Genomic DNA, 25,119 nt, shown 5'->3' with positions numbered 1-25,119 from the left:
ATAATAAAGACCAGGAGAGAACATCCAGACCACGAAGGCGTAGGGGAACAGCACCGGAGTGGCCGCAGAGGACATTCTCAGGACGCGGGTGGTGGAAGGTTGGGGACATGAGGACAGCTCCAGTCCACCGTGGTCCAAGGGGGCGGCAGCGGGGCGGGAGGGGTGGGCGGCTGGACACAGCGGGTGTGAGCGGATGTGGGTGACCCGGCCACCGGAAGGCGGACGCAAGCCGACCGTCCGCAGATGGATAAGGGGTCCGCCCACACAAAGGGACTGTCACAACCATAATAAACTCCAAGGACACACGGAAACCTTCAACAGCGGGGCCAGACCTGGAGGACGTGACGTGGAGTGCTGCAAGCCGGCCACCGAAGGAAAGCTCCTGCGGGACTCTGCCCACGCGGGGTCCCAGCAGAGCTGTGGCAGCAGTGGGCGACCCCCAGCTCCTGTACATGGAGAACAGCACGACTCCGGATTGTCTCCGGTCCACACTGTCCCCCACATCTCCCAGGGGCGGCAAGGGAGGCACTTCCAGAAGCCTCCAAGCCCCGTCCTGCCACACCACACGCCCACAAGGAGGCCTGCTGAGTGCCACGGTGTCTGGGGAGCCAGGTCTGAGCCCACGGCCCCTCCACCGCCATGCCGGGGGGACCCTGACGCAGAGCCCCCATGAGCAGGAGCAGACGACCACCCCGCTGGGCGGCCCCATCTGCTCAGAGTCTGCCGGTCCCAGACCCCCACGCCTACCTACTACTCTGCCCGCGAACCTGCTGCTGTGAACCTCGTGTCCTGCCACCCGGAGAGCAGGCCCTTTGGCCCCACTGTCACCACCTCAAGATTTACCACGAGAACTGCCATCCCAACTGATTTTTATTTTAAATAGGCGGTTTCCTGTTTTGCTTAGAATTCCTGCGTAAAAAGATGGACATCACAGCATAAACCCATTTCCCTTCACGAAAAATGCCTTTTAAGAGCATGCCTCTTAAAAAGGGACTCTTTCGTATGTCTAAACCTGATAAACTAAAGGTCAAGGATCAGGAAGTCAACTTCCACATGGAACAAAATGACCAATACCAGAGGGACATGAGCAAGCAAGTGGATCAAAAAAAGTTTATTCTGGATAATTAATTTAAAAAAAATCATACCTGTGATGTGTGCTACAGAAACTCAGATACAGTAATTGCATATAAAACCCGACCTAATTGTGGTAAAGCGAAGATTATGCAGAAACACGCTTCAGGAAGTAGATGCTCACGTCCCCAACACCTGAGACACCTCAACAGAATCTTCCAGAAAGACACTGCCCCCGTCCGTTGCCAGCGCCGCCCTGGCCTCCCCGACTCTCCGCGGGGCGACGAGCTCCCGGCGGCGCACACAGGAAGCGGGGAGAGCGCGCTCTCTGCTTCCCTCTTCAACTCAGCGGACCGCGTCGGACTGCACAGGACACGGTACTTTGGCACAACGAATATGAGTGCCCCAGCGGGAAATCCGTGTCTGGCAGTGTACGGCTGTGAAGACGCCTGCCTGCTGGCAGCAGAGGGCCATCCTCTTGACCAGCGGACACAGGGTGCGGGGGCAGGAGGCCGCCCTGGGCCACCAGAGGGCAGTGTGCACGGGACGGGAGAGGCTGGACTGGGAGACGCTGCTTCAGGGGCAGGAGCGGGGGCAGACGCAGTCCTCCTGGCGTCAGGCGTCAGGCGTCAGGCGTCAGGGGAGGGACGGGGCGAGGCGGAGCGCACGGGTCTGGGGAATCTGGGGCAACAGGAAAACGCTCCCACCCAGAGCTAAAGCCGCCGCCTGTGGCGCTCCTGCCCTCAGTCCCAACCTCCCGCCAGACCTCCCTCTGCCGGGGCCAGGTCTGAGCATAGGCCGCGTGCGTCGGGGGCCCCGACCGCCGCAGCGGGACAAGGACAGCACGCACTCAGGACAGCGGAGGGTCCCCAAGTGGCTCCCATGACAGTCGGTTTGGCAGAAACAAGGAAAATGCCTGAAATGCGTAGAATCGATTACCAAGTCCTCCTAAGGAGCGTGGTTACAATACGTTAACACGTTCTGCGGCACGAGCGTCTCCAGAAGCGTCGGCAGGAGGGCCCCGCGGAAAGGCGCCGTGTCCAGCGGCCCCCGGTCCCGGCGCCTACGGCCGCAGCTCCACGTAGTTGGCCGGGAAGAGCCCGTACCGGCCCTTGCACAGCCCGCGCCACCAGCCATCATCAATCATCTCTATGTTGGTGATGATGTCGTCGGGGTCGAAGGAGATTTCGTCGTCGCCCGCTAGGAGAGAGGGCAGAGAGAGAGGATGTGACGCTCCGACCCGCGGCACGGCCCGGTCTGCAGGAAAGAGCGCCCTAGTAGCGGCCGGCGGCCCCCAGCCCGGCAGCAGAGCGCGGAGAGCCTTCCCACGGGGCTCGGCCTTCCTTCCGCCTGCCCGGCCTTCCCTGTGCACACCAGCCCCGAGCACGAGACACAGAGCCTGTGCCCGGGCCCCCGCCGCCGGGCTTCCCCTGTTCTCCCACTGGAGAGTACTTATGAGGCGCCAAGGGGAGCCTAGCACGGAGGCGAGCCAGCAGCCGGGGAGGCAAGTTCGAGGGTAAACGCACCACACTGTGGAAACTCCAGATGCCCCACTCCACAAAACCCACAGCCGGATCAACAGAAGGCTTGAACAGACGGAGTCAACGGAAGGGGGAACGCTCTTCCCGGGGCAGGACGGCGGCACCACCAGCCGGGAAGGGACAAGGACACGCCCTGGCAAGGGCTGACGGGAGCAGGGACACAGCCAGCAGCCTGAGGCGGCGGCACAGCGTCTTGGGGACACCCCAAAATACCCCTCAGCAGCAGCAAAGGGAGGAAGGCTGGCTTTGCGGGGGAAACTGGCCCGCACACTGGACCGGGGCGGTGGGGACCCCGTGGGGCGGGACAGAGGGACCCGTGCAGGCCCCACATGGCACGTGGTGAAGACCAGGAAGCTCTCCCAGGACCGCCCGTCCTCGGACCACGGCCGCGGGTCCCTCCAGGGCGAGAGGCCTCAGGGCAGATCGGAGACGGCAGGTGCCAATCCGACAAAGAGACGGCCAGGACAGACGGAACAACGGACCAGCCACCGACCGGGACCAGCCACCGACGTCATGGCGTCTCGGGGCCGACTCTCCCACTGGGGGACGGAGCGTGCTCTGGGGTGGGCAGTGTCCTCAGTTTCGGGGAGTTGACACTGGGCCCTCTAGGGGCCCCAGGGCACCCCTGTGCCTAACTAAGAATAACCGAAGGTTTGGGGACGTCAAAAAACGGAGGGGAAAATGGGAGATTCTGGAGCTCTGAGAGGATTTCAACACAAGTTCCTGCTTAACAACTGTACTAAGGCCTGGGAGTGACTCTCCTGAGAGCAGCATCAGCAGGAAGAGGCAGCGAGTGGGAAGGTAGGTCCCTCACCGGCCTGGTAGTCATACAGGGCGACGGCTGTGATCCCGAGGTCGTTCTCATACTCGTCGTAGGTGTTTTCCTCTAAAAATTAACCGAGACAAGAGCTGAGCGTTAACCAAGCGCCCCCGGGGCGCGGAGCCACATCGCCTTTGTCAGCCAGCCCGGGGGCGCCCATCGGGAAAAGGACGGACCCCTTAAAAAGGGTTTAAGGAGCAAACCCCCCGCCTCCCAATGCCGACGCCAGCCGGCAGCAGGATACCCAGGGTGGGCACCGAGGCGGCTTTTGGAGGACGGGCTGCTACACTGCGCGTGTCTGGTTCTCAGAGGGGCCCCACGCTGCCTGACACCTCACGTCACTCTGGGGGAAACGCTGAGGCTCTGTCCTGAGCTGTGTTCTTGGATGGGTTCAGGTTCCATCAGCCCAAACATACGGAAGGAAACCTCATCTTTAAAGCTAAAAGACCGATTCCAGGGTTCACTCCACTGAAACATCTACACGATTTTCAGAGTTTGTAAAAATCATCTTTAGGGACCTCAAAACACTCTGTGTTCCTGGAGCCCGGCTCTGTCCCAAGTGCCCTCCGCGAAGGGACAGCAGAGGCCCCGTGCTTCACACTGCTCGCACCCACCATCCCGGAGCAGCCAGGCCTTCCTGGAACCCCCGCGGGAACCCCTGCTGAGCCCTGGGGAGGGGGGTCTGGCGCCCTCCCACCCGGGGAGACGAGGACCCCGCCGGCACATGCAGGGTGGGGCGGGCCAGGCAACGTGGAGACGGGCACCCCTTCTGCAGAGGAGCGGAAACAGAGGACTTGGTGGGGCGCCTCTGTACCAGTACCTGTTTGATAGTGGCCAGGGGCCTCTGTGGCCTCATAGACGGCGTCCGAGGCATAGGCCGGGCCCTGCTGGCTGCTGGCCTCCTGGTAGCCGGCCGCTTCCATGCTGTACATAGGCTCAGGCTCAGCCCTGAATGAAGCCGCGTCCTGGGGAGAGGGAAGAGTGGAGGAGACGTGACTCGTGGCCCACGCTGGGTGCCAAACACATGACTCGTCAGACCCGGGGGGATCGCAGCACAGACACATGGCCAAGAAAGCACCATCACTAACGTCTGGAGCACGCTCGGGTCCTGATCATGTGGCCCAACACCGTGAGGAGGCCCACATGCCATTTCCTCCTGAACAACCACCTCCCGCCCACTGCCCCGTCCCAGCCCCTGACCCCCCGGAATCCTGTAGAGACAAAACCGCACAGCCCGTGGGGAACAGCACTGCCCCAAGCTGCCGAGGGAGGCCCCACCAGGCCTGCCATGCCCTGCCTGGCGGCTTCGCAGCATCGCAACCCTCCCAGCCCGAGGGGCCGAGTCTGCCTGAATCCCCCAGGGGAAGGAAGAGTGACCGGCAAGGCGCGGGCAAGCACAGGCACTCGGGAGGTCCACGCCAGGTTGCTCAGTCCAGCATGACTTCTGACGCGAATGGAAGGCAGTGGCTTTAGGCCGTCTTTCTGACCAGGGTCCATCCAAAGGTACCCTCAGGGAGGTCAGACAGAGAAGGGACACACAGAAAAGCCCCAGTAAGAACCAGTGGGATCAGGTACTGGCTTTTGTTGGCCGATGACCATCTTGGCTTGGGCAGCCCGTGAGGGCCACCAAGGGAGGCCACGGAGAGGGGACCCTGCATCCAGGCCAGGCCCTGTGCCACTCAAGGATCCAGCCACAAAGGAGCGACAGGCCCAGAGGCCGTGGATGCGCGGCGATGCCCTGGAGGGCCAGAGGCTGGTCACGGTACGGGGGCACTGGGCCGGCTGCCCCGCGGACCCAGAGCAGCCCAGAGGCGCAAGGGACCCCATCCTGGGCTGCCAGCGGCCCCCCACTCCGTCTTCTGGCATCTGCTCCTCTGCCCCCAACATCTCATGTGGTTCTGACAGGGCTGCCAGTCACGGGACCCTCCTGCCCTCTGGCTAGGGACAGCAAGCCACGCCGCCTTCTCAGAGGACCAACTCCTCAGTGACTGGCCGGCAATGCAACAGGACAAGGGAAGATTGCTCAAGGCCCCTCTTGCCAGTGGGTTGTGAGCCCCAAGGTCATGCCCAATGCCTATGAGGTCCAAGAAGACACAAGCACCACGCAGAGGGAGTCCAGTGGCCACGTGATTTCCCCCGAGATGCAGGCCTGCTGCCTGGAGCTCTCTGGTCCTGAGCTAGCCGGGAGGCTCACCCCTTCAACTGTCAGCTGAGCTGAGCTGAGGCAGCTTCTGTTCCTCACCACACAACGGCCCTGATGTCCCAGTGAAAGAGGCAAGGGAACCAGAGCAGCAGCCATGGGAACACTGGAGACAGGACGCGGGGCTCAGCCAGGTGGGCACTGAGGCAGTGGCAGCAACCTCCCGAGAGACCTCTGCCGAGGCAGGGCAGACACCCCGCGACGGAATGAGGAATGGTCAGGCGGGGAGTCCAGTCCACTCAGAGCCCAGGAAAGAAGACAGGACACGAGCCGGCGGCCACCGGTGACGGGAATGAGGATTACGGGCCAAGGACGGTCACCGGGGAACACAATGTTCAAGAAGCACTGGGAGGGCCAGCTGGCGAGGCCAGCTGGGGAAATGGCCTCACGTGCCAGGAGCAGATTTCTAGACTAAGGAACCGGTGTCCGTGTCAGGTGCAGCAGACGGCCAGCGAGACGAAAACTAGATCGCCCACGCGGCGTCAGAAGAGCCGCCAGGGGGGCAGCAGGCTGGGCCAGGAAGGCCAGCGGGGCAGCCACACCCACGGGGAGGGGCTGGACGTGTCAGCACAGGCCCTGCAGCACTCACAAGGGCCGTCCCCTCGGGTGGGACACCAAGCGGAGTGGGGGAGGGGACCCATCTCCATGCACAGTCACATCGAGCTGAGAAGGGTGTCTCTGGGGCATCAGGCTCATCGGCACGCCGAGCGAGAACACCAACCTCGTAGACGGGGCTTGGGGGCGGCCTCTCCTGAGCCGGCTGAGGAGTCGGGGAGGCTGGGGGCGTCGGCTTCTGGGCCCGGGCCTGCTCCTGGAATCAAAAGGCAAGGGGCGGTCAGGTGACCAGAGAAAGGTTCGCCCAGGCTCACGCCTCCACGGCTCAGCGCCAGAGCAGAGCACGGGGAGGACTAAGCACGGAGACTTCAGCACAAGGTGAACTGAAGATCACGCATCATCAACACACAGGACCTAAGGGGCCCCCCGTCCTCCTGCTGTCACCACGCAAAGCACAGGGTGCAGGCAGGCGGCCACCCCGTGCCCGGCCCAGACCTCGCACAGGTGACCAGAGGAGGACCTCGAGCCTCTGGCTGCCGCTCTAGGACTGAGATTCTGCAGACCTACAAGCACGCGGGACAGACGGGAATCTTTGGGGGTCAGAGCAGGGGCCGGCATCTCAGAGACGCAGGCACCCCAGCCCCCAGATCCTGGGAAGAGGCGACCTCGCAGGCCAAAGGGACAGGGGATGCACGCAGTTGGGGACGGAGGTGGGAGACAATGCCGGGGCCCCCAGGTGGGCCCGATGTACCCACAGGGTCCTTCCCACCAAGAGGGACGCAGGCACGTGGGAGACCCATCAGAAGGGGTCACCACGGACGCAGAGGCCAGGAAGGGGCCCCAGGCCAAGAACGCGGGTGTCTCTAGAAGCTGGAAAAGGCCCGGAAATGGGTGTCCTCGCAGCCTCCAGAGCTGAGAGAGGGTCCACGTGTGCTGCTCCGAGGCAGAGTCTGGGATCGTGTGGGATGACAGCCCCAGGAAAGCTATGCCGACAGCCTGATGTCACAGCAGAAGAGACAGAAGACCAAGAGGGTCGGTGCCAGGAAGCAGCAGAAGCAGGAACGGAACCCTCCCTGGCCTCCGCCCTGCCGCCAGCTGCCGGTCAGGTTCCCACGCTGCCTGGAGCCAGCCCCGGCTGAAACACTGGGGGTGGGTGTTCCCGTGGAGGGGGCGTGTCCGGGCGGGCTCCGCAGGCCCCGCCAGACACAGAGCTGCCCTTCACACCTGAGCTGCCATGGGGAGGGTCTGTGACGGCCCCTCTCACAGCCGCTGGCCGCAGACAATAACTTGTCACGGCGAGCCAGCACGACCCGAGAGTCCAGTGCATGTGAATTCGTGAAGTCTTGCCCGCCTGCTGATGGGAGTGTCCTATGGCCCGGAGGATTCTGGAGTCCGAGCGGCTCCCCAGGACCAGCAGAGGCGAGCGGCAGCGGCTGCAAGCAGAGGACAGGACGGCGGAAGGGACAGCAAGACAAGGCAAAACAAAGATGCCCGACAGAACCACGGTGACAGCCGTCCACAAGCCGTCCACTCGTGCTGGGCCATCCAGATGCTGATGGGACTCAGCGGTCCCAGCGTGCAGGCTTAAGATGAGGAAAGCAGTAATTACTCGATGAAACCACTACCAACCGCCCTGCAGCGTGTGTATCCGTGAGCTGAACAACCAAGAAAACCTAACCTGCAACCCCCTTAATTCGGAAGTTTCTAGCGATTGGGGGTACAGCTCAGTGGTAGAGCATCTGACTGCAAGCGTGTCTAGCAATCCCGGAACAGAAACAAGCAGCAATTACACGATCTTGTTCTTACTCTGCCTGCGACGGAACGACCTCAGATCCCATGTGTTCGCCTCTCCGGTGCTCACGGCACATTCATGTCCTCAACCCTCCGTTCCCTCTCGGTGGGGGTTCTCTGAGCCCTAACTACTGACTTTGGGGAGGAGGCATCTACAGAGTGCAACAAAGCTTTCCGGATCACGAAAGAACATCACAGGCTTCATCTGTGACTCCGCCTCACAACTACCTGAGAAGAGAGGTGGTGAGCTCCCCGTCTCCGCCGTCTCCGCGCCACAGGAGAGCGCGAGGCCACAGCACAGGGGGCGCTGCTAACGTGGGGACCAGAGCCACCGACACGCAGGCCACGTGGAGAAGACCGAGGAAGAAACAGGCCCAGAAAGGCTCCCCATCTCCTCCTGGCTCTGACGCAGAACAAAGACGCACGCGCACACAGCCGACGCGGGTACAAACAGGAGAGAGTGGAGAGAGAGCAGAGGGCTCTGCTCCTCCACAAGGAGTCCCTCTGTACTCTCAGCCTCCTCCCCAGGAGGAAGGGGCTTCCAGAGGGACACGGGTCGGAACAGAGACTGCCAGGCCCACGTGGGGCCCGGGGCTCTGCAGGGGCGGCGGGCACGGGAGCAGCACGGCTGACCGGCTAGGACCTGGCGGTCAAAGGCTCCGCCCGCCTGGTGTATGGCTGAGGGTACAGGTCCGAAGAGCAGAGCCTCGAACGAGGGTTCTGAGCGTTTTCCACGGAGCCGCTTCTGGACCACGGGCCCAGGAAGGCGCACTCACGTGCAGCTGCCTCCGAGCCTCCTCCTGCTCCTGCCTCTCCTGCGCCAGCCTCTGCGCCCTCTCGGCTTCCGCCTTCCGCCGGTCCTCCTGCTCCTTCTCCTTCGCCAGGTTTTCGAAATTGGCTCTGATGTTGCTGGTTCTGCTGTTCACTAGAGAGGGGAGGAGAGATGCACGCCGGCGTCAGAGCGGCAGCGTCCCCCGACCCCAGCCCCGCGCCAGGGCGGCCTGCCCCGCGGGACCTGGCGTCACAGGCAGGTCTGAACTCAGACCTGCGGCCGGCTCAGCCCGCCCGTCCCAGGCCAGCCTCCACGCCCCCGTCTCCCGGACGTTCCTGGGGCCTGCCAGAGGGCACAAGCCTGGCGTCAGGAGTATTTCCAAATCCAAATGGTGCTGGTTCTTTGGCAGCACACACTCAGGAGGGGACCAAAACGTTTTCCCTGAGGACGGGGCCTGATGACCCCGCACAGAGCACTGCAATTCTGTAAAATCTCAAGCCCCGAGCGCATCTCCTTGTAGGGGGAGGGGCTGAAGACCATGTCCTGCCAGGGTCTCGGGCAAAACCATTCGTGTGCTGAGCTTACGGAAACTTCACAGAGCATCGTTTTTCCCTGACGTAACGGACGAGGTACGGGTGTGTGTCTTGTGCACCTCGCAGGCTTTCTCTCTAAGATAAATCAACTCAGTCTATCTCTCATCAATGGGAAAACTCAAGCTTCCAAGAAAAATTCAGAATTGTGGAAACCCTGTATCTACTCCAAGCACGACACCCCCCGGGTTCACGTAAAGACTCTGTCTGGTAAGACCGGTCACAACACAAGTGTCACTGGCGGGACAGCAGAATGAGAAACACAACGCTTGGAAATTTGGCTTAACTCGATGGTCTAGTGCTCTGCAAACGTCCACTGCCCGTTCCGGAACCACGCGCTCTGTCAGGGACACGACCCTCTGGGAGCACCAGGAACACACTGGCTATCCGAGGGCAGGGCCAGGAGGGCATACCCACCATGACCCGAGATGCTAGGGTAATGCTCTTCTCTTTCCCAACGGGGTATCTGGGGGGTCCAGAGTTCCAGCCTAGACACCACTTACCACAACAGATGGAAGCAGCAACAGCTCCGAACAAAGGTCCCTGACTAGGAAGATTTACAGACACACAAAGCAATGCCACACTTCCGCACAGGTTTTGCTTCAAAAATGTGGTCATTTTTTCCATAAAAAGTATTATGATGTTGGGGCACCTGGATGGCTCACTGGGTTAAGCCTCGGCCTTCGGCTCAGGTCATGATCCCAGGGTGCTGGGATCGAGCCCTACAACGGGCTCTCTGCTCAGCAGGGAGCCTGTTCCCTCTCTCTCTCCGCCTGCCTCTCTGCCTGCTTGTGGGATCTCTCTCTCTCTGTCAAATAAATAAATAAAACCTACTAAAAAAAAAGGTACTATGACGCCAACATGGGACGTTTCATCGTGTTTAAGGGAGTAAGGGAAACGTGAAATTCCTGGGTCCCAAGCCCACTACAGCCGAGATCAAAGAGACACAAGACCCACCAACAATCCCTACGAGCGTAGAGGCGTAGAGGGTCCCAAGACCCCAGATCTGGGAACTGCCGACCCAGGGTGTCCACAGGAAACAACGAGGACGCTTTGCCTCCCCTCCACTTAGCACTTTTCTCCAACTCAGCGATCCTCAGGGTGTGGCCCTCGTGGCCAGAGCGGGTAGACGCGCCTTGCCTGGCAGCAGCCAGCTCTGAGGGCCGGCGGCGGCAGCCGGGTGCACGACCCGCAGAGGGCAAGGGTCTGCACAAGCAAGCACCACGCTCCTCACGGCCGCCGCTCACCGGCCTCACTGGCCAGCCGGGGTGGGAGAGGCCCTGCAGACGCTACAACCCGCCAGAACCTGGTCCCTGGCTGTGAGGGGGGCCCTTGCAGATGGGCGGCTGGCCCAGCTCTGCTCTGGAAGGTGCCCCTCCACACACACAGACCACGCCCAGTGGCAGAGCGTGGCGACAGGCTGTGGGACACGCAGGCCTTCCGTGGAGGCACGGCAGAACCCCATCCCCGCCGTGAGCAACACCAGGGCGCTCTCCAGTGCTCCCGGCCCACACGGTGCCCACGACGGGAACATCGAGGCACTGGGGCCAGCCACGACTCACCCGCCTCGACGGGGACGGTTTTCTGATACGCTGGGGCCACCTGGGCAACGTCATCGAACGTGGAAGCATTCTACGGAGACAGAAGGGGGAAAATCAGGGGCGCACTCTCCTGCCGTCTCCAGCCCGCCAGGCCTTCTACCTCGCCCCAAGGTGGGGGCCGGCCCTGCAGCTCCCGAAAGCACCACTGGGGGAGCCCAGGGGTCTCACCCCCACCTCCCGGAGGACACTCTGGCGTCGGGGCAGGAAGAGTACCCCGTGACACCACACGGGACCGGACGTGGCGTCCGACATCTGCCCAAACCCACACGATATGCAAGGCCAGGGGCAAACCCCAACGTCAGCCAAGGACTCCGGGCAATGAGCGCACGTGCGTGCAGTACAAGCGCGTGCCCCTGGGGCCGCGGCGGCGGTGGGGTATCGGGAGAGCTAGGAACTGGTAGCGGGAGGGGCTGTGCACGAGGGAAAGCAGGGCTGTACCAGAAACCTGTCGCTTTGCCCCGTGTTTGCTGAAACTGCTCTGGAAACCGTCAACAAGCGCCTCCAACCCCGCAAAACACATTGGCATCAGTGCCGATAACCCTACTATGGGCTCTTCTCAAGCCTCCCACCCTCTCGGGCCCCCGAGGGAGGCCTGCATGTTGGCGGGGACCCCCAGCCTCTGCTCTGCCAGGGACGGAGCCCTGGGCCACGCCGGAGCCTCAAGGGGCCTCCTCATCCAGTCCCCAACGCGTGAGGTCCCAGCCTTCCGTTCTGCAGAGGACCCCACCGTGTCACAGCGCAGTGACAGTGATGACCACCACCCAGAGCCGGACTCGGACGCATACGGACAGGCCCCGGCACCCCGGCCATCCCCGGTTTCCCCGGAAACACCTCCTGGAGGAACACTTCAGGGGCTCAGGACATGGCTGCTTCCGCCACACGAACGAGGAGGACGGGGCCCGCAGGAAGAGAGGAGCTGAAGGTCACGGCCACGCGCGGCTGAGGGAGAGCGGCTGCTCTGCGGGGTGCAGCGCCGGCGGCTCAGGGACGCGACCCAGCTCCCCTCCCCCGGCACCACTGCCCTTCCAGCCCCGCGGCATCCAGTCAGGCACCTGCGCACCCAGGGGACACCGAGCCACGCCCACCTCTCCTCCACGTGCCGCTGCTGGGCTGCCCTGACCAAACCCTCCGCCCCTTCCAGGTGCCCCCACAAACACTGCCCACATCTGCCTCGCCTTTTTCCAGAAAGGTCTCCAATGCCCGTCCCTCACCCTACCCTGCAGCCTTGCGGGAAGAGGGCGTCTGCACCCTCACGACCGCTCCCTGCAGCTCCAAGGGTGACAGCCTCGTCCAACCGGTTCTCCGGCGCCGCTCGGGGTTGTCTCTGCCACCTCCCTGCGGGCTTTTGTCCCAGCTGTGCTGTCTCCCCAACACCACGCCCACCTCCTCCTTCCCGACCAGAACCCTCTCCCTCTGCTGCTACTCCCCAACACGGACACAGCTCCCCCCTGTCCCCTGGCCCAGGACGCGGGACGGCTCTCACTGCTTCCACTATCCCAGGGACCGCTACAGACCCAAGTCCCAGGGGCCCCACCTCTCTCAGGGACAACCTCATGTCACCGCCTGGCTCTGAACCCCTTGCACACGTTTACTGGAACCTGGGTAGTTCCCACACCTTCCTTCCAAGCCTGGGCCCCTGCCACTTGCTGCCGGGTCCCACACAGTCACATGGTAGGGTCCACCGGGGTGACAACGTCCAAGTGGCCAGCTCTGAGCCTGACAGAGCAGGACTGCAGGAGGGCCAGCCCCGCCATCGGAGACAAGGGGCCAGGCACAAGACTGAGCAGGACAGCCTGCCTTTGTTCAGCAGACCTGAGGGGACATAGCTGCTCCCCGTCCCCAGCGCGCAGCTTCTAAGTTCACCCTGCTGACGTAGTCGGGCCGTAAATGAGAAGAGCCACCCGACACATGCTTAAGACTGACCCGCCGAGACTCTGAAGCCAGCGGAAGGGACAAAGTCCCTGGGGAGAGGAACAGGGGTATCCCAGGGAGGCCGCTGTAAGAGGTGGCCCAGCACTTCAGCTCTGGCTCTAGACAAACACTGGGCCACGGGCCTTCCATAGCAACACAGACGTTCCAGATCTGGAGGCCCCAACGTGGCAGCCAGGACTCACGCGTGGCCAATGGGCTCTTCTACCATGGCCCGTGAGACCAAGGAACCCGGTTCCCAAAGTGGTTTCCTACTAAGCTGAATTCAGAGAGCGACACGCTCTTGGGCTGTCAGTCTCATTAGCCTACAGTCTCATGTCCAGGTTCCGCCGGTGGTCCAGCCACACACCGACTACCAAATGGGCACGGACAGTATCTGCGTCAAAGTGCGGCTGTACGCGGCCCCGGAAAGGACACCCCCAACAAGAAAGGTGAGGCCTGGCACATGGGCAGCAGCACTCAAGGGTCTGTCAATCCAGGCATGGGAGCCCCCACGTTTGGAGACCGGAGACCATCCCCAGAGCTACACCCAGCAGGACCTCCCTCAATTCCCGAACTATCCGCAGAAAAGACAGCCCTGGGTCGGGAACACTCACCTTATCCATGCGGTCCTTCTGCACCCCGTATTTTCCACCGAATCCTTTGGAGTAGTCTGAAAAGAGGCGCAACACCAGGCTTACCTGCAGGTCGAGGAGCAGCACAGCGACGCCACCAGAGCCATGCAGACCCAGAAACAGCCCAGGAAAACGCACGCAGCGCAGAAAGAATGAGAGCCACCACACGATGCGTCTACTTGCAAGGCGAGTCTGGAGTCTACCATGGTGTTCGGGAGGCAGGCAGGTGGCAGGCAGAGAAGAGGCGCGTGCATGCTTTCCCGCATTCTCCCAAGGGACGGAAAGGGTGCCAGGGGCGGGCGGGCAGGCAGTGAGGGCGAGGAGGCCACAGCGTGGGCCAGGGGGAGGGGGCACCGCTGCAAGAGCACAGTCTTCCGCCCAGCAACGGCTGACCGGCCGCGGCCCTTCCTGTGTCCTGCTCTGTACGCGCTACGAGGAAGCTCAACTGTGGGCTTCTCTCGCTTTTCCAAAAGCAAAAATAAGCCATGGGAGAATTCTATGGGCCGAAGACTCATATCTCGGAGACACAGGTCTACGGGGCAGTCATGGCATCACGCAGCACTGCCATGGAGACCTGAGGCTGTCCCCACGCCCAGGAGGGACCCAAGTGCGTGCTCCTACTCCGCCGGGACCCTGGCACCAGACACCTGAGCTCTGCCCCCAGATCTCAGGCCATCACTCCTCTCCCAGCCACACTCCCTATTCTAACAACTCGGTTAAAGACTGAACGGTCACGGGCTTCCTGCGTGGCTCAGTGGGTTAAGCCTCTGCCTTCGGTTCAGGTCATGATCTCAGGGTCCTGGGATCGAGCCCGTCGGGCTCTCTGCTCAGCCAGGAGCCTGCTTCCCACCCCCACCCCCGCCTACTTGTGATCTATCAAATAAGTAAATAAAATCTTTAAAAAAAAAAAAAAAAGACTGAACGGTCATTAAAGAAAACGCGCTGGCCAGAATCCTAACACCTACATCTAGAAATTTCATTTCTTTCCCGTTTTGAGCACATACCAGTGACTCTGTGCGAGGAAGTTACACGTAGATGGTGTCACCAAAAAACAAAAACAAAAAGACAACATCCCCACCCCAGCCAAGGACACCACCACAAGGGAAACACAGAGACCACACAGAACACGAAGGCTCGGGGCCAGGCGAAACCGAACAGCTCCTTGGGTGACTCCCAGAGGTCACGGTCAGCGGCAGGGGCTCCTGGGAGACCAAAGACGGCCCACCCCACCATCGTCATGTTACAGGGTTAGGAGGACGTTACCCTAAGAATGACTCCTCTTACCAGATGCAAGTTCTAAAGGGCAGGGACAGAAAGGGCTGCAAGTCGGAATCACCGCAGCCCCAAACCGGGCTAAAACGGCCACGTGCCCCTGCCAGCGGCTAACTCGGAAGGCTGAGCCCCTGAAGTCCGTGCTAGAGGCAGCTGCACTGGGGGCGGGGGGGCGGGGGGGAGGCTGGTGAGCAACTATGCCTTGCTGGGACTCGTGCTTGGCCAGTCTCTCCTTGTAATCAAACCCCACAGCACAGGAGTCCTGCCTCTCGGACTGAACACCAAATCTGCCTCCGAAACCAGCCTTATAATCTGAAAATCCACAAGCAACAGTGGGGAAAACCGAGAGAGGAAACACAGTCTGGTTAGGATCGAGTCAGCAAGTGCACGCGTCACACACGTCGTCTAGAGAACGCAGAGCTTGTGCTCGCCTCGGCAACACAGGTTGGCAGAGCTCCGCGGAGCCCGGAGCCGGAGCCAGCTCCCAGGCTCATACACAGGCCCGAGTCGGTGCCGAGGCTACAGGACACACTGAAACTCATGGCACCTCAGCCTGGGTCTGAAGAGAGGTTAGGAGCTGCAAATGAAAGAACCCCGGAAAAGCACTCCACGCTCTGAGGTCTCCTTCCGGGGTCCTACCTGCGCTATGGACCCGAGAGTGTACCTCTGTGCGTGTAAGGCAGAGACACACTGTGCACAAGTACCACAGGGCCCCGCAGGTGGGCCCCCCACCCCCGCGTGCTGGCTGCAAGGGCGGGTGCCAGGCCGGGGCACACGTGGCAGGGCCGCACCCCAGCCCGCAGCCTGGGTCCCAGGGACGGTGCTCGTCCTGACGTGAACACGCTGCTGGGCGCAGGGGGCACCCGCGGCACACCTGGTCAGCGGGAACGCACACGCGGGCAGGTAACAGCGTTCCCAGGATGCTCCAGGAGCACAGGCGGGCCCGGCGCCCCCTTATCATAGGCGCTCCCGGGGGAGGAGGGCTCATCACTACACTAGCTGGGGAGTTTTTCAAAAACGGGGCAGGCAGAGGCCAACCCCAAACGGTGGAGAGAAAAGAACACACAACAGAAATGTAGCAAGAACACGGCACACGGGAGGACCTGTGGACGGAAACAAATGAACTTCTGGAATGTTCTCAAGTAGGAGCCAGCATAACAAATGTTACCTTTTTGGGATTCGTGCAGCTGCAATTTCTCCTGGTGATCCCAGCCAAGAGCACATTTGTCTTGTCTGTCTGTCTGTACACCGAATTTTCCTCCAAACCCTTTCACATAGTCTACACACACAGAAAAGACCACGGTCTGGTGTCAGCAGGGAGCACGGGCAGCAAGTTCCTGGTACAGGCAGACACACACAACCTGCTACGCGTGCTCGCTCCTCCTGCAGGAAGAGGGCCTCCTCGAGAGCATCTGGAAAGCAGCCTGACCTGTACTCTCGGCACCGTGAGCACAGAGGACCCCGCACACGAAGCTCCAAGACACGTGGCCCAAAGCAGCCCCAGCGAGCCGCCACGCCTCCCCGTTTACAACCCAGACATGCGACACGCAGCCGTTATCACAGGCAGCGGCTGGGGTGCCAGGGCTGAAGACGTCTCAGGATACGGTTTCCTACTTAACAGCTGTGCTGGGGACCTGCTATTTCCAGATGCAGTACTCAGTCACAAAGAGGCATCTAACTTCAGGGGTTCCCTCCCCGTGACGCTGTCCCCTCTGTTCTGGCCACCCTCACCAGGCCACCAGCTGCCGGTGAGAGAAGAGAAACCGGGACGCACCTTTCTGCGACTCGTGCTTCTCCGTCTTGCCCTGGTACTCGAAGCCCACGGCACTCTTGTCCACCTTGTCCCTGTCGATGCCATACTTGCCGCCGAAGCCCTTGGAGTAATCTGCACACCAGGAAGGTACTGTTTACACACCGGCAACACAATCAGCGAGCCGACCTGAGCAAGTACTCCTCCCACCCAATTTAAAACAACACTAGGACAAGTCAAAAGTCTTTCAGGCGCACTGTAAGGTCCCTAACAGGGGAGACGCAGGATGGCATTACTTGTGTACGTAACAGAAACGTGAACAGTAGCAAGGACAACAGATCCTAACAACGGTCGAATCTCTCCTCCGTTCCGAAGGAGATCACGAAATGAGCATGTCAGATGTCGGCGAGGAAGCGGAGAAGGGGGAACCCTCTTGTGCTGCTGGCGGGAATGCGAGCTGGCGGTCACTCTGGAACATGGTATGGAGGCTCCTCGAGAAGTTAAAAATAGAGCTGCCCTATGACCCAGCAATCGCACTACTGGGTGCTTAGTGCAAAGATAAGATGTAGTGAGAAGAAGGGGCACGTGCAGCCCAACGTTCACAGCAGCAATGTCCACAATCGCTGAACTGTGGGAAGAGCCCAGAGGCCCATCAACTGCTGAACGTGGTCCATATACACGATGGAATACTACGCAGCCATCAAAAGGAATGCGACCTTGCCCTCTGCAACAACGTGCATGGAACTAGAGGGTATCGTGCTCAGCGAAGTTAGATCAGAGAAAGACAATCATGTGATCTCACTCATGTGGAATTTAAGAAACGAAACAAAGCAGCACAGGGAAGGGAGGGACAAAGAAAGACAAGATCACGGAGGGAGACGAATCATAACAGACTCTTAACTCGGAGACAAACCAAGGGCTGCTGGGTGGGAGGCAGGTGCGGGGCTGGGGCGACTGCTGAGGGGCACTGGGGCGGGCAGGAGACGGAATGAGCACTGGCATGACAGGCGATCGATAAATCCCTGAGCTCTGCCCCCGAAACCAGCAAAACACTGTGTGTCAACTGACTGAGTTTAAGTTTAAAAAAAAACCCAACCTTAAAAGAATTTAAGTATGCCAGCCAGACAAAACCAAGTGAAGAAGCGAGCGCCCAGGGCCTCTGCGGGAGGGGCTGCACCGTGAATGCCTCACAGGGAGACCCCTCGCCTGGCAGGATCCCCAAAAACGGAGGGGAAAACCAGCTGGCAGACGAGGCCAATCTGCAGTTGCCTCCAGAACTTTGAAGTCAACGGCCTCTGACCTGGCAGTTCCATTTCTCAAAACTTACTGTTAAATGATCACTACGGATGAGACAAATGGACAAGAACATTCACTGTCGTCGATTTTTGGCTTCAAAAATCGCAAATGAGCTCAATTCCACGTTCCAAGGAGGCACGGCTGCATGCTTGCAGCTTCTCCGCGCGACGGGGATGGAGCAGTCGACACAGACAAACCCTACACTGACCTGAGCCGGACAAGAGCGGCCCCACGCGTGCAGCGAACAAGGCCGAGCAAGGGTCGCGCGAGCTGCCGGCACGGGGGAGGTAATTCCCCGGGGTGGACGGACACCGCGCGCGCGGGACGGCGGGGGGAGGGAGGCAGGACCCACGCTGGCCCGACCTTTCTGCGACTCGTGCTTCTCCGTCTTGCCCTGGTAGTCGAAGCCCACGGCGCTCTTGTCCACGCGGTCGGCCTGCACGCCGTACTTGCCGCCGAAGCCGCTCGAGTAGTCTGTGGAGACATGGCAGCGGTCAGTTGAGGAGCCCAGTAACAGCCTCAACTGTCACTTTGGCTCTTCGACCAAGCAAGACAAACACGTGTCAGAGTCAGGACTCGGCAAGAGATCAAGCGCACAGCTTAAAACACGCCCCACGCAGGATCACCCACGAGTGACCCCGACTCCGTCTCCAGTGCTGCCCCGGCACCCGCCAACGGCACACGGAAGCTGCAGTCCCACCTGGGAAACAAGCCGCCGGGGCACGAGAGCCGCACGGCTCACCCCTTCTGGACGGGGCTGTGGAGGCCCGGGCCAGGCCAAACGGACAGCGCGCCCGCTCCCGGGGCCGCCCGGTGACATGCAAGACACAGGTATAAGCCCGCACATGCGCGAAGACCGTATCAAGCACTTGGAGAAAGTGACGTGCTTCCGCTTTCACAAAGAGGCTTTAGGAGGCGGCATGACTCGAAGGTCATAGGTGCCGTGTGAGGACCACACAGGGAGTAAAGCATCAGTGATCAGAGGGCTCCGGTTCCCACTGTTGGGGGCAGTGAGCTCGTCACCAGCCACGCCCAAGACAGACTCTCCCGGGACAACGCCACTCAGAGGGCAGAAGGCAGCCTCTGTCACAGCCTGGGAGGCACCATGATGACACTGGACACTCAGGGAGCACGGCCCTCCCCAAGAAACCTCCTCCAGTGACAGTGCCCTCCCCCGCTCCCTCCTGCCCGGCCGTCCACAGCGCGGCTTACCTCTCTGCGAGGCGTGTTTCTCGGTCTTGCCCTGGTATTCGAAGCCGACAGCGGACTGCAGGTACCAAAGAAAGAGACACACATTTTTAAATGCCTCCAAATCAATTCATCTGAACCCACAATACATACATTTTTAAAAACATGAACCATGTTATTTTTTGGCCTCTGATTACTTAACCCAGGTGCAGGTCTAACCAAAGCCCAAAGCTCTGGTGTCTGACATGTGTCGGGCCACGAAACGTGCACCGGGTCGCGTGGGCAAGTACCGCTTGTGGATTTCTGCCCAATGCCAGCCTGGGACGACTCCCACTGCTGCCCGTGGCCTTGCTTTCCACGTGAACTCTTCGAAGAGCAATACAGACATCAGGCGTGAGAATGGGGGCCGGGGGGTCTGCACCCACAGCCCCGGGACAGGCAGGTACCATCACCCCATTTTACGGTTAACACAGACCCACGGCTCATGGAGCAAAGCCTGAATGCAGACTGAGGTGCGAGCCCACAGCCCAGGCTCTCCGACGCTACGACAGAGAGCACAGGTGCTCCCGGGGCTCAGTCAGAGAATCGGGGACGGGCCGAGGCCCTGGACGACAGCTGGACGCCAGCCTTAGTTCTGGGTATGGGCGAGGGGGTTGGGGGCGGGGCTCTCCCGTGTCCCAGGGACGTCCGTGCAGTGTGGGTGGCTAGACAGGGTCCCAGGGACACCTTCTCAGGCAAAGCTGAGGCTGTTCCTGGTCCATCTGATGACAAAATAGCAACACAGAGGACTGTCCCCACAAGAGCAACAACGATCCCTAACGCGTTCCTGTCCTCCCGTGCTCAGCCCAGCGAGCCAACCATCTCCGAGCCCCGGGGGGGATGGGGGGGCGCTGGGGGTTCTTCCAGGAATCCTGCTCTCAGGACGCACACCTGGCAGTACGGAGTCGGAGCCACTTCGTGCTACAGTGACAGGCCCAGCGGATGCCACGGTTTGGAGAGAGTGGCCCGATCGCTGCGTGCTGGCTCCCACGCCCCCAACTCACCTGGTCAACTCTGTCCACCTGGACACCAAACTTGCCTCCAAAGCCGCGGACGGAGTCCACCTGGGAGCAGTGCTTGGAGAGTTTCGACTGGTACTCGTGGCCGACGGCCGACTGCAACAGGGTGCGGAGGGGGGCGGTGAGCTGCCGGCTCTACCAGTCCCCCACAGCCCGGGCTGGGCTCCTCCCCAAAACACACACAGCACGAACACCGACAGAGGGGGGCCCAGAGCTGCCTGAGACCCTGCCAGGTGGGACCTCGGGACGCAGTGCGGACAAGGCAAGGACCCTGCTGTCAATTCTGCCCCAAACCCAGCCTGCGACCTCCGGCCTGCCCACGGAGACTGGTGGCGACAGTCACTTGCTCCGCTAAAGCGGGACATGAGACCAGGAACCAAAAATACCCTACGGGACAGGGCTGCAGACAGCATGCTTCTGTTAGGACACGCGTCTGGCCACTAGCACCGAACGAGCGCCCCGTCCAGGCAAGGAGCAGCTGCCACTGCGCCCCTTCATGGCCCTCGGGAAAGGAGGTGGACTCAGCCACCCTCTGCCTGCTGTGCCGTTCGCTATGGACCCTGTCAGCTGGGCTTCTGGGCCACACCGACCACCCAGCTCTCTGTAAACAAAGCTTCTGGAACACGGCCACATCTGCTCACTTATATCCTGAGACCACCACCAAGTTCTGAAAACTGCCTGAGACCCCACGGCCTGCAAAGCTGAACACGTTTACTACCCAGCCCCAAGCACCGCCAGCCCCGCCCCCAGAATGGACAGGACCATGGACAGCAGGGCCGCAGGACACAGCACAGGGACAGCACATCTGAGCCCTCCTTCTAGCTCCGACAGTCACACCACCCGGGAGCCACACCACAATCACCCGCCGCTCGTCTGTGGGGCTTCACAGGACACCCTGGTTCAGGGGTCAGCCCCACCGTGGACCCTCCATGGGCAACTCAGGAATCCATTCTCGCCATATCCCAGGGGAAGGAGCAGCGTCCTCTTGGAAGCTCCGGCGCTGCGCGACCACCGCCCGCACCTCCAGTCTGCTCAACATCGGTACTGACAGACAAGCTCCGGGACACGCCGCAGCCTCCAGGGCCCCTGGCCAGAAAGAGGCCAGAAAGCGCTGACAGAGCAGCCCGGAGGGGCAGCCTTCCGAAAGGGTCCCCCAGCATGAATCGCACCAGAAAGAAGTGAAAGAGGTTTTAAGACTTTCCTAACAACGTAGCCGGGGTGACAGCCTGGCAACTTTCCTCAACCTCTCTATCCACACAGATGGACCTGGCTGACAACGTCCTGTTCGTGACTAGAACTCAGCACTGGGCAGGGCGCCGCCTGGACGCACACTCCAGGTCCCGGGGTGTGGCCGTGGCCAGCTCGACCCCGAGCGAAGGGCAGGGGCCCGAGAGCCGAGCAGACAGGGGCTGGCGGCTGCCCCACCGGTCCAGGCCACATGCCTCTGGCCAATCCGTGCCTGTCCGAGGTGGGTCTTACTCCCGGAAGTCTCTACTGCATCGTCCTCAACTGCTGACAGAGACCTTAGGACTTAGGGCTTTTTCCAACCTCTGGAGAGAACAAGTTGCAAGTAAGAGTGACTGGGCTGGGGAATCTTCTTTCTTTCTGACAACAGGTCCAACTGTGCCCCCGGAGCCGCAAGCGAGCCTCGTCGAAGTGCGCAGCGAGGCACGGGCGGAGGAACCCGAGCCCCAGCAACATCCCCCGCCGGCTCCTCTTTAAGGGGCCCCACACACTGCACTGGCACGAAGGGGCTTCCCTGAGCCACCTAGGGATGGTTAGCACGTCGGCCAGGGACATACAACCCAGGCACTCAGAAGATATCCCTGGACACCTTCATGGTGGCCGCCAGCTAGGCACGAGGTGAGGACAGGCACCAGCCCCGAAGAGCCTCCGGGGAACGGAGGACAACAGGGAGAAGGTACAGGGGAGGGTGCTGCGGGCTGGCCGGAGTGGGGAGGGGAACACTGCTTAGGGAAGCTTCTCGACTAGAAAGGCCTGAGGCCAAGGTGCTGAGCGGGCAGGAGGCGCAGTCCCTCAGCGGCACGGAAGCCGGAAGTGAACGCCAGGTTCTTCCCGCCATCCAGCTTCCTTGACACCTTGTTTTCCCCAGAGTCATTTTTCCAACCCAGACCCGGGGCCCAAACTAATCGTTCATTTCTCTCCGACTGCCCGCACCCCATGCGCACAGGCTTCGTTCGGGGTGAGAAAGGCTTCTACCGACTTGACTCTTTCACTGGCCTAAGCACATGGTGGTTCTGTGTGTTTGCACTGCAAAAAGCTATCAGGCTTTTCTTTAGAATCTGAAGATTAGAGGCGCCTGGGGGGCTCAGGCGTTACGCATCTGCCCAGAGTCCTGGGATCAAGCCCATCGGGCTCCCTGCTTGTGTTCCCTCTCTCACAGTCTCTTTGTCAAATAAATAAATAAAATCTTGAAAAAAAAAAATCCAGGGGCGCCTGGGGGGCTCAGTGGGTTAAAGCCTCTGCCTTCGGCTCAAGTCATGATTCCAGGGTCCTGGGATCGAGCCCCACATTGGGCTGTCTTCTCTGCGGGGAGCCTGCTTCCTCCTCTCTCTCTGCCTGCCTCTCTGCCTATCTGTGATCTCGGTCTGTCAGATAAATAAATAAAATCTTTTAAAAAAAATTTAAAATTTAAAAAAATTTAAAAAAATCCATAGATCCTTCTGCTGCCCACTTTCCCTGTCCAGACATCTCCAGGAACGAGTATCACACCAGGAAATGTCTGTGTCTTTCCTGCGGCTCACACTTGGTCCAACTCCAGCTTAGGTGAAGTTCGGACCTGGTTTGGGGTGCCCACAGGCCCCCCCGCCCACCCACTCTGTGGTAACACGGTGCAGCGTGGTACACTGTGACCCAGCAGTGGCGTTCCATGTCCGCTCAGACACTGAATCCGATCCGTGCGTGCGGCGGCGGGCGGGAGGCAGGTCTGGAATTACAGACCAGAACCAGAACACGCCCCTGCCCACGGCCTCCCCTCTACACAGGATGCGGGCAGACACTAGCCAGTCAGAGCAATCTCACATTGCGGAGCCCAGGAAACTCGCGTCTACAGGGACGTCTGGAGAACATGAAGAACCGTCTCGGGGAGAAGCCTGCGACACACCAGCCCCTGCTCCGTCCTCTCCTGCGCCACCAGCCGCCCAGAGCTCCCTGCTCCCTCTCGGGACACGGAAGACACAAACTGCTGACAAAGACTGATCCGTTCAGTCAACAAGGCTGACAGCATGTCCCCAGGTTCCTGAACGCAACCGGTGACAGCTCAGGGGAAGCTCGGCCACTGTTCTCAGAGGGAGCGATCTCGCCCGGCTCGTGGGCAGGGGCTCCGTGTTTCACAGAGCGCCAGACTCCCGTGTGCAGTTCATCATGCACGGGGGACGTCAGCACAGCTACGGGGTTCATCGTTCGCCTGCGGCGTGAAACCGGGGCGCCCCCAGATTTGGTCCCGGTCGGCAGGTTGGTCCGCGTTAGGCAGCAAGCTGAAGGGCGTGTGGCAGTCACGCCAACGCCGGCGGTCAAGAGGCCTCTGGGCTCTGTCTGGGTCCCAGGGCAGGCCGCCCTACGTGTCCCCACACCCCAGCAACCGTGAGACCCTCCAGCAGCTTCTGAAGAGCGGGAGTCAGGTCAGCCAACAGAGAATGACTTCTGGCAAATCCCAGCTCCGAGACACCGACTGCAAACGTTTAACCCAAGGAAGTCGGAGCCCCTTCTCGGCCGACCACGTGCGAGCCGAGAACAGACACGCAGCGGCCGCGCCTCACCTTGTCCATCCTGTCCTGCTCCACGCCGAACTTCCCTCCGTAGCCGTGAGAGGCTTTCGGTCCCGTTTCAAGCTCCTTCTCCTTGAGGGTCTGGTGTTCTTGAAAAACGTTCTCTCTCAGCTGGTGTATGCTTGGAGGGAAGACAGGCAATGAGAGCGAACCAGGGAACAGAAGTGCACCCGCGCCTCGAGGAGGACACACAAGGACGAGACACGTCACCTTCGTACCCCTGTGATCTCGTGACCCTGGCCCCCCAAGTCCCCGACTTCATCACACTTTCCTGACTCCTCTGCCAGCCGGCCCACCTGCTCCGGCAGCTTAAGCTTAAGGGGGAAAAGAAACCAAAGTGCGCACCCACAAGGCATCCCAACCCCCCGAGTAGCTACCCCGAGACGTGGACCTTCTCTCAAACAGAGAAAAGGTTCTGCTTCATCAGGTAACAGCACAGGAGAAGCAGTTGTGTGGGCGCCACCCAAGGCCGAAGGGGAAACAAAGTCAGCATCCCTGACCCCAGACACACTGAGGACACCGGTCCAAGACAGTGAGGCAAGACATTTCGACAGTGTCCCTTTACTTGAAATACTCTAGCTTTGGAAACATTCAAAAGTGAAATGAAAGACGTTCAGATTTATCATCCAAAGCCACTTTTTTTACCGGAAAATACTGGGGATGGTGAAACAGATCACAAGCTGTGGTCAAAGCCTGGCAGGTCAGGGAGTACCTACAGCTGTCCCCATCAGGCCACAAAGCGGCACAAGGCCACCCCCCACCCCCGCAGGAGCAGGAGGAAGAACACTGCTCCTCACCCCCGGAAGGACCCCAGGGCCCCCAGAACCGTCCCGGAGGCTGCTCCATCAGAGAACGCCGGCGACGGCCGACACGTCTCCGAGCCACGGGAACGGAGAGGAGGAGGGGAGGAACGGGTGACCTAACCCGCCGGGGAGGCGGCCTGAGGCACGACGGCGCTGGCCCCTCTCCCCGCAGGCCCCGGGCCCTCCCTCGACGTCCTCCTGGGACTTCTGCGGAGGGGGCGGGCCCAGCAAGTCAGGGAGGAACGGACCCTCGTGTCTAAACCGCCCACATCACGGGCCAAGCCTCTTCTATGGATGATTTACCGACTCTCTCGGCCAAGAAGGGCCTCATCTTCCTGAGAGACAGCGGGGCCGAGCAGGACCAATGGTGCAAATGGTCCCAGGGGTCACTCGGTCAGGGACAGTCCTTCACGAACAGGGAGCGGGAGGGACGTTCTGAAGCCAGTCCGGCTACTCAAAAGCCTGAGCACAACTTAAAGT

The 25,119-nt window shown here is 60.9% G+C and overlaps 1 protein-coding gene across 7 annotated transcripts in view; it reads right to left on the bottom strand.

Annotated features, from left to right (window-relative positions):
• Positions 1 to 1,096: 1,096 nt before the first annotated feature.
• CTTN (cortactin) overlaps positions 1,097 to 25,119 on the bottom strand; it is a 30,654-nt gene continuing 6,631 nt past the window's right edge. For 4 of the 7 annotated variants that reach the window (XM_032360204.1, XM_032360202.1, XM_032360206.1 and 1 more), the window contains 14 exons: positions 23,828 to 23,957; positions 20,034 to 20,144; positions 19,015 to 19,069; positions 18,166 to 18,276; positions 16,531 to 16,641; positions 15,925 to 16,035; positions 14,958 to 15,068; positions 13,467 to 13,522; positions 10,903 to 10,972; positions 8,755 to 8,903; positions 6,354 to 6,443; positions 4,253 to 4,397; positions 3,427 to 3,498; positions 1,097 to 2,271 (listed from right to left, as the gene is read on the bottom strand). In XM_032360204.1, coding sequence (XP_032216095.1) covers positions 2,135 to 2,271; positions 3,427 to 3,498; positions 4,253 to 4,397; positions 6,354 to 6,443; positions 8,755 to 8,903; positions 10,903 to 10,972; positions 13,467 to 13,522; positions 14,958 to 15,068; positions 15,925 to 16,035; positions 16,531 to 16,641; positions 18,166 to 18,276; positions 19,015 to 19,069; positions 20,034 to 20,144; positions 23,828 to 23,957 — 1,459 coding nt within the window. In that variant the 3' untranslated portion in view covers positions 1,097 to 2,134. The remainder of the gene's footprint in view (positions 2,272 to 3,426; positions 3,499 to 4,252; positions 4,398 to 6,353; positions 6,444 to 8,754; positions 8,904 to 10,902; positions 10,973 to 13,466; positions 13,523 to 14,957; positions 15,069 to 15,924; positions 16,036 to 16,530; positions 16,642 to 18,165; positions 18,277 to 19,014; positions 19,070 to 20,033; positions 20,145 to 23,827; positions 23,958 to 25,119) is intronic. The other 3 variants (XM_032360207.1, XM_032360208.1, XM_032360209.1) reach the window with 3 other exon arrangements.

The sequence above is a fragment of the Mustela erminea genome, chromosome 9, assembly GCF_009829155.1.
Source record: "Mustela erminea isolate mMusErm1 chromosome 9, mMusErm1.Pri, whole genome shotgun sequence".
NCBI classification, from domain to species: domain Eukaryota; kingdom Metazoa; phylum Chordata; class Mammalia; order Carnivora; family Mustelidae; genus Mustela; species Mustela erminea.
Note: the sequence above shows the minus strand (reverse complement) of the source record. Positions and strands in the feature narration are given on the sequence as shown.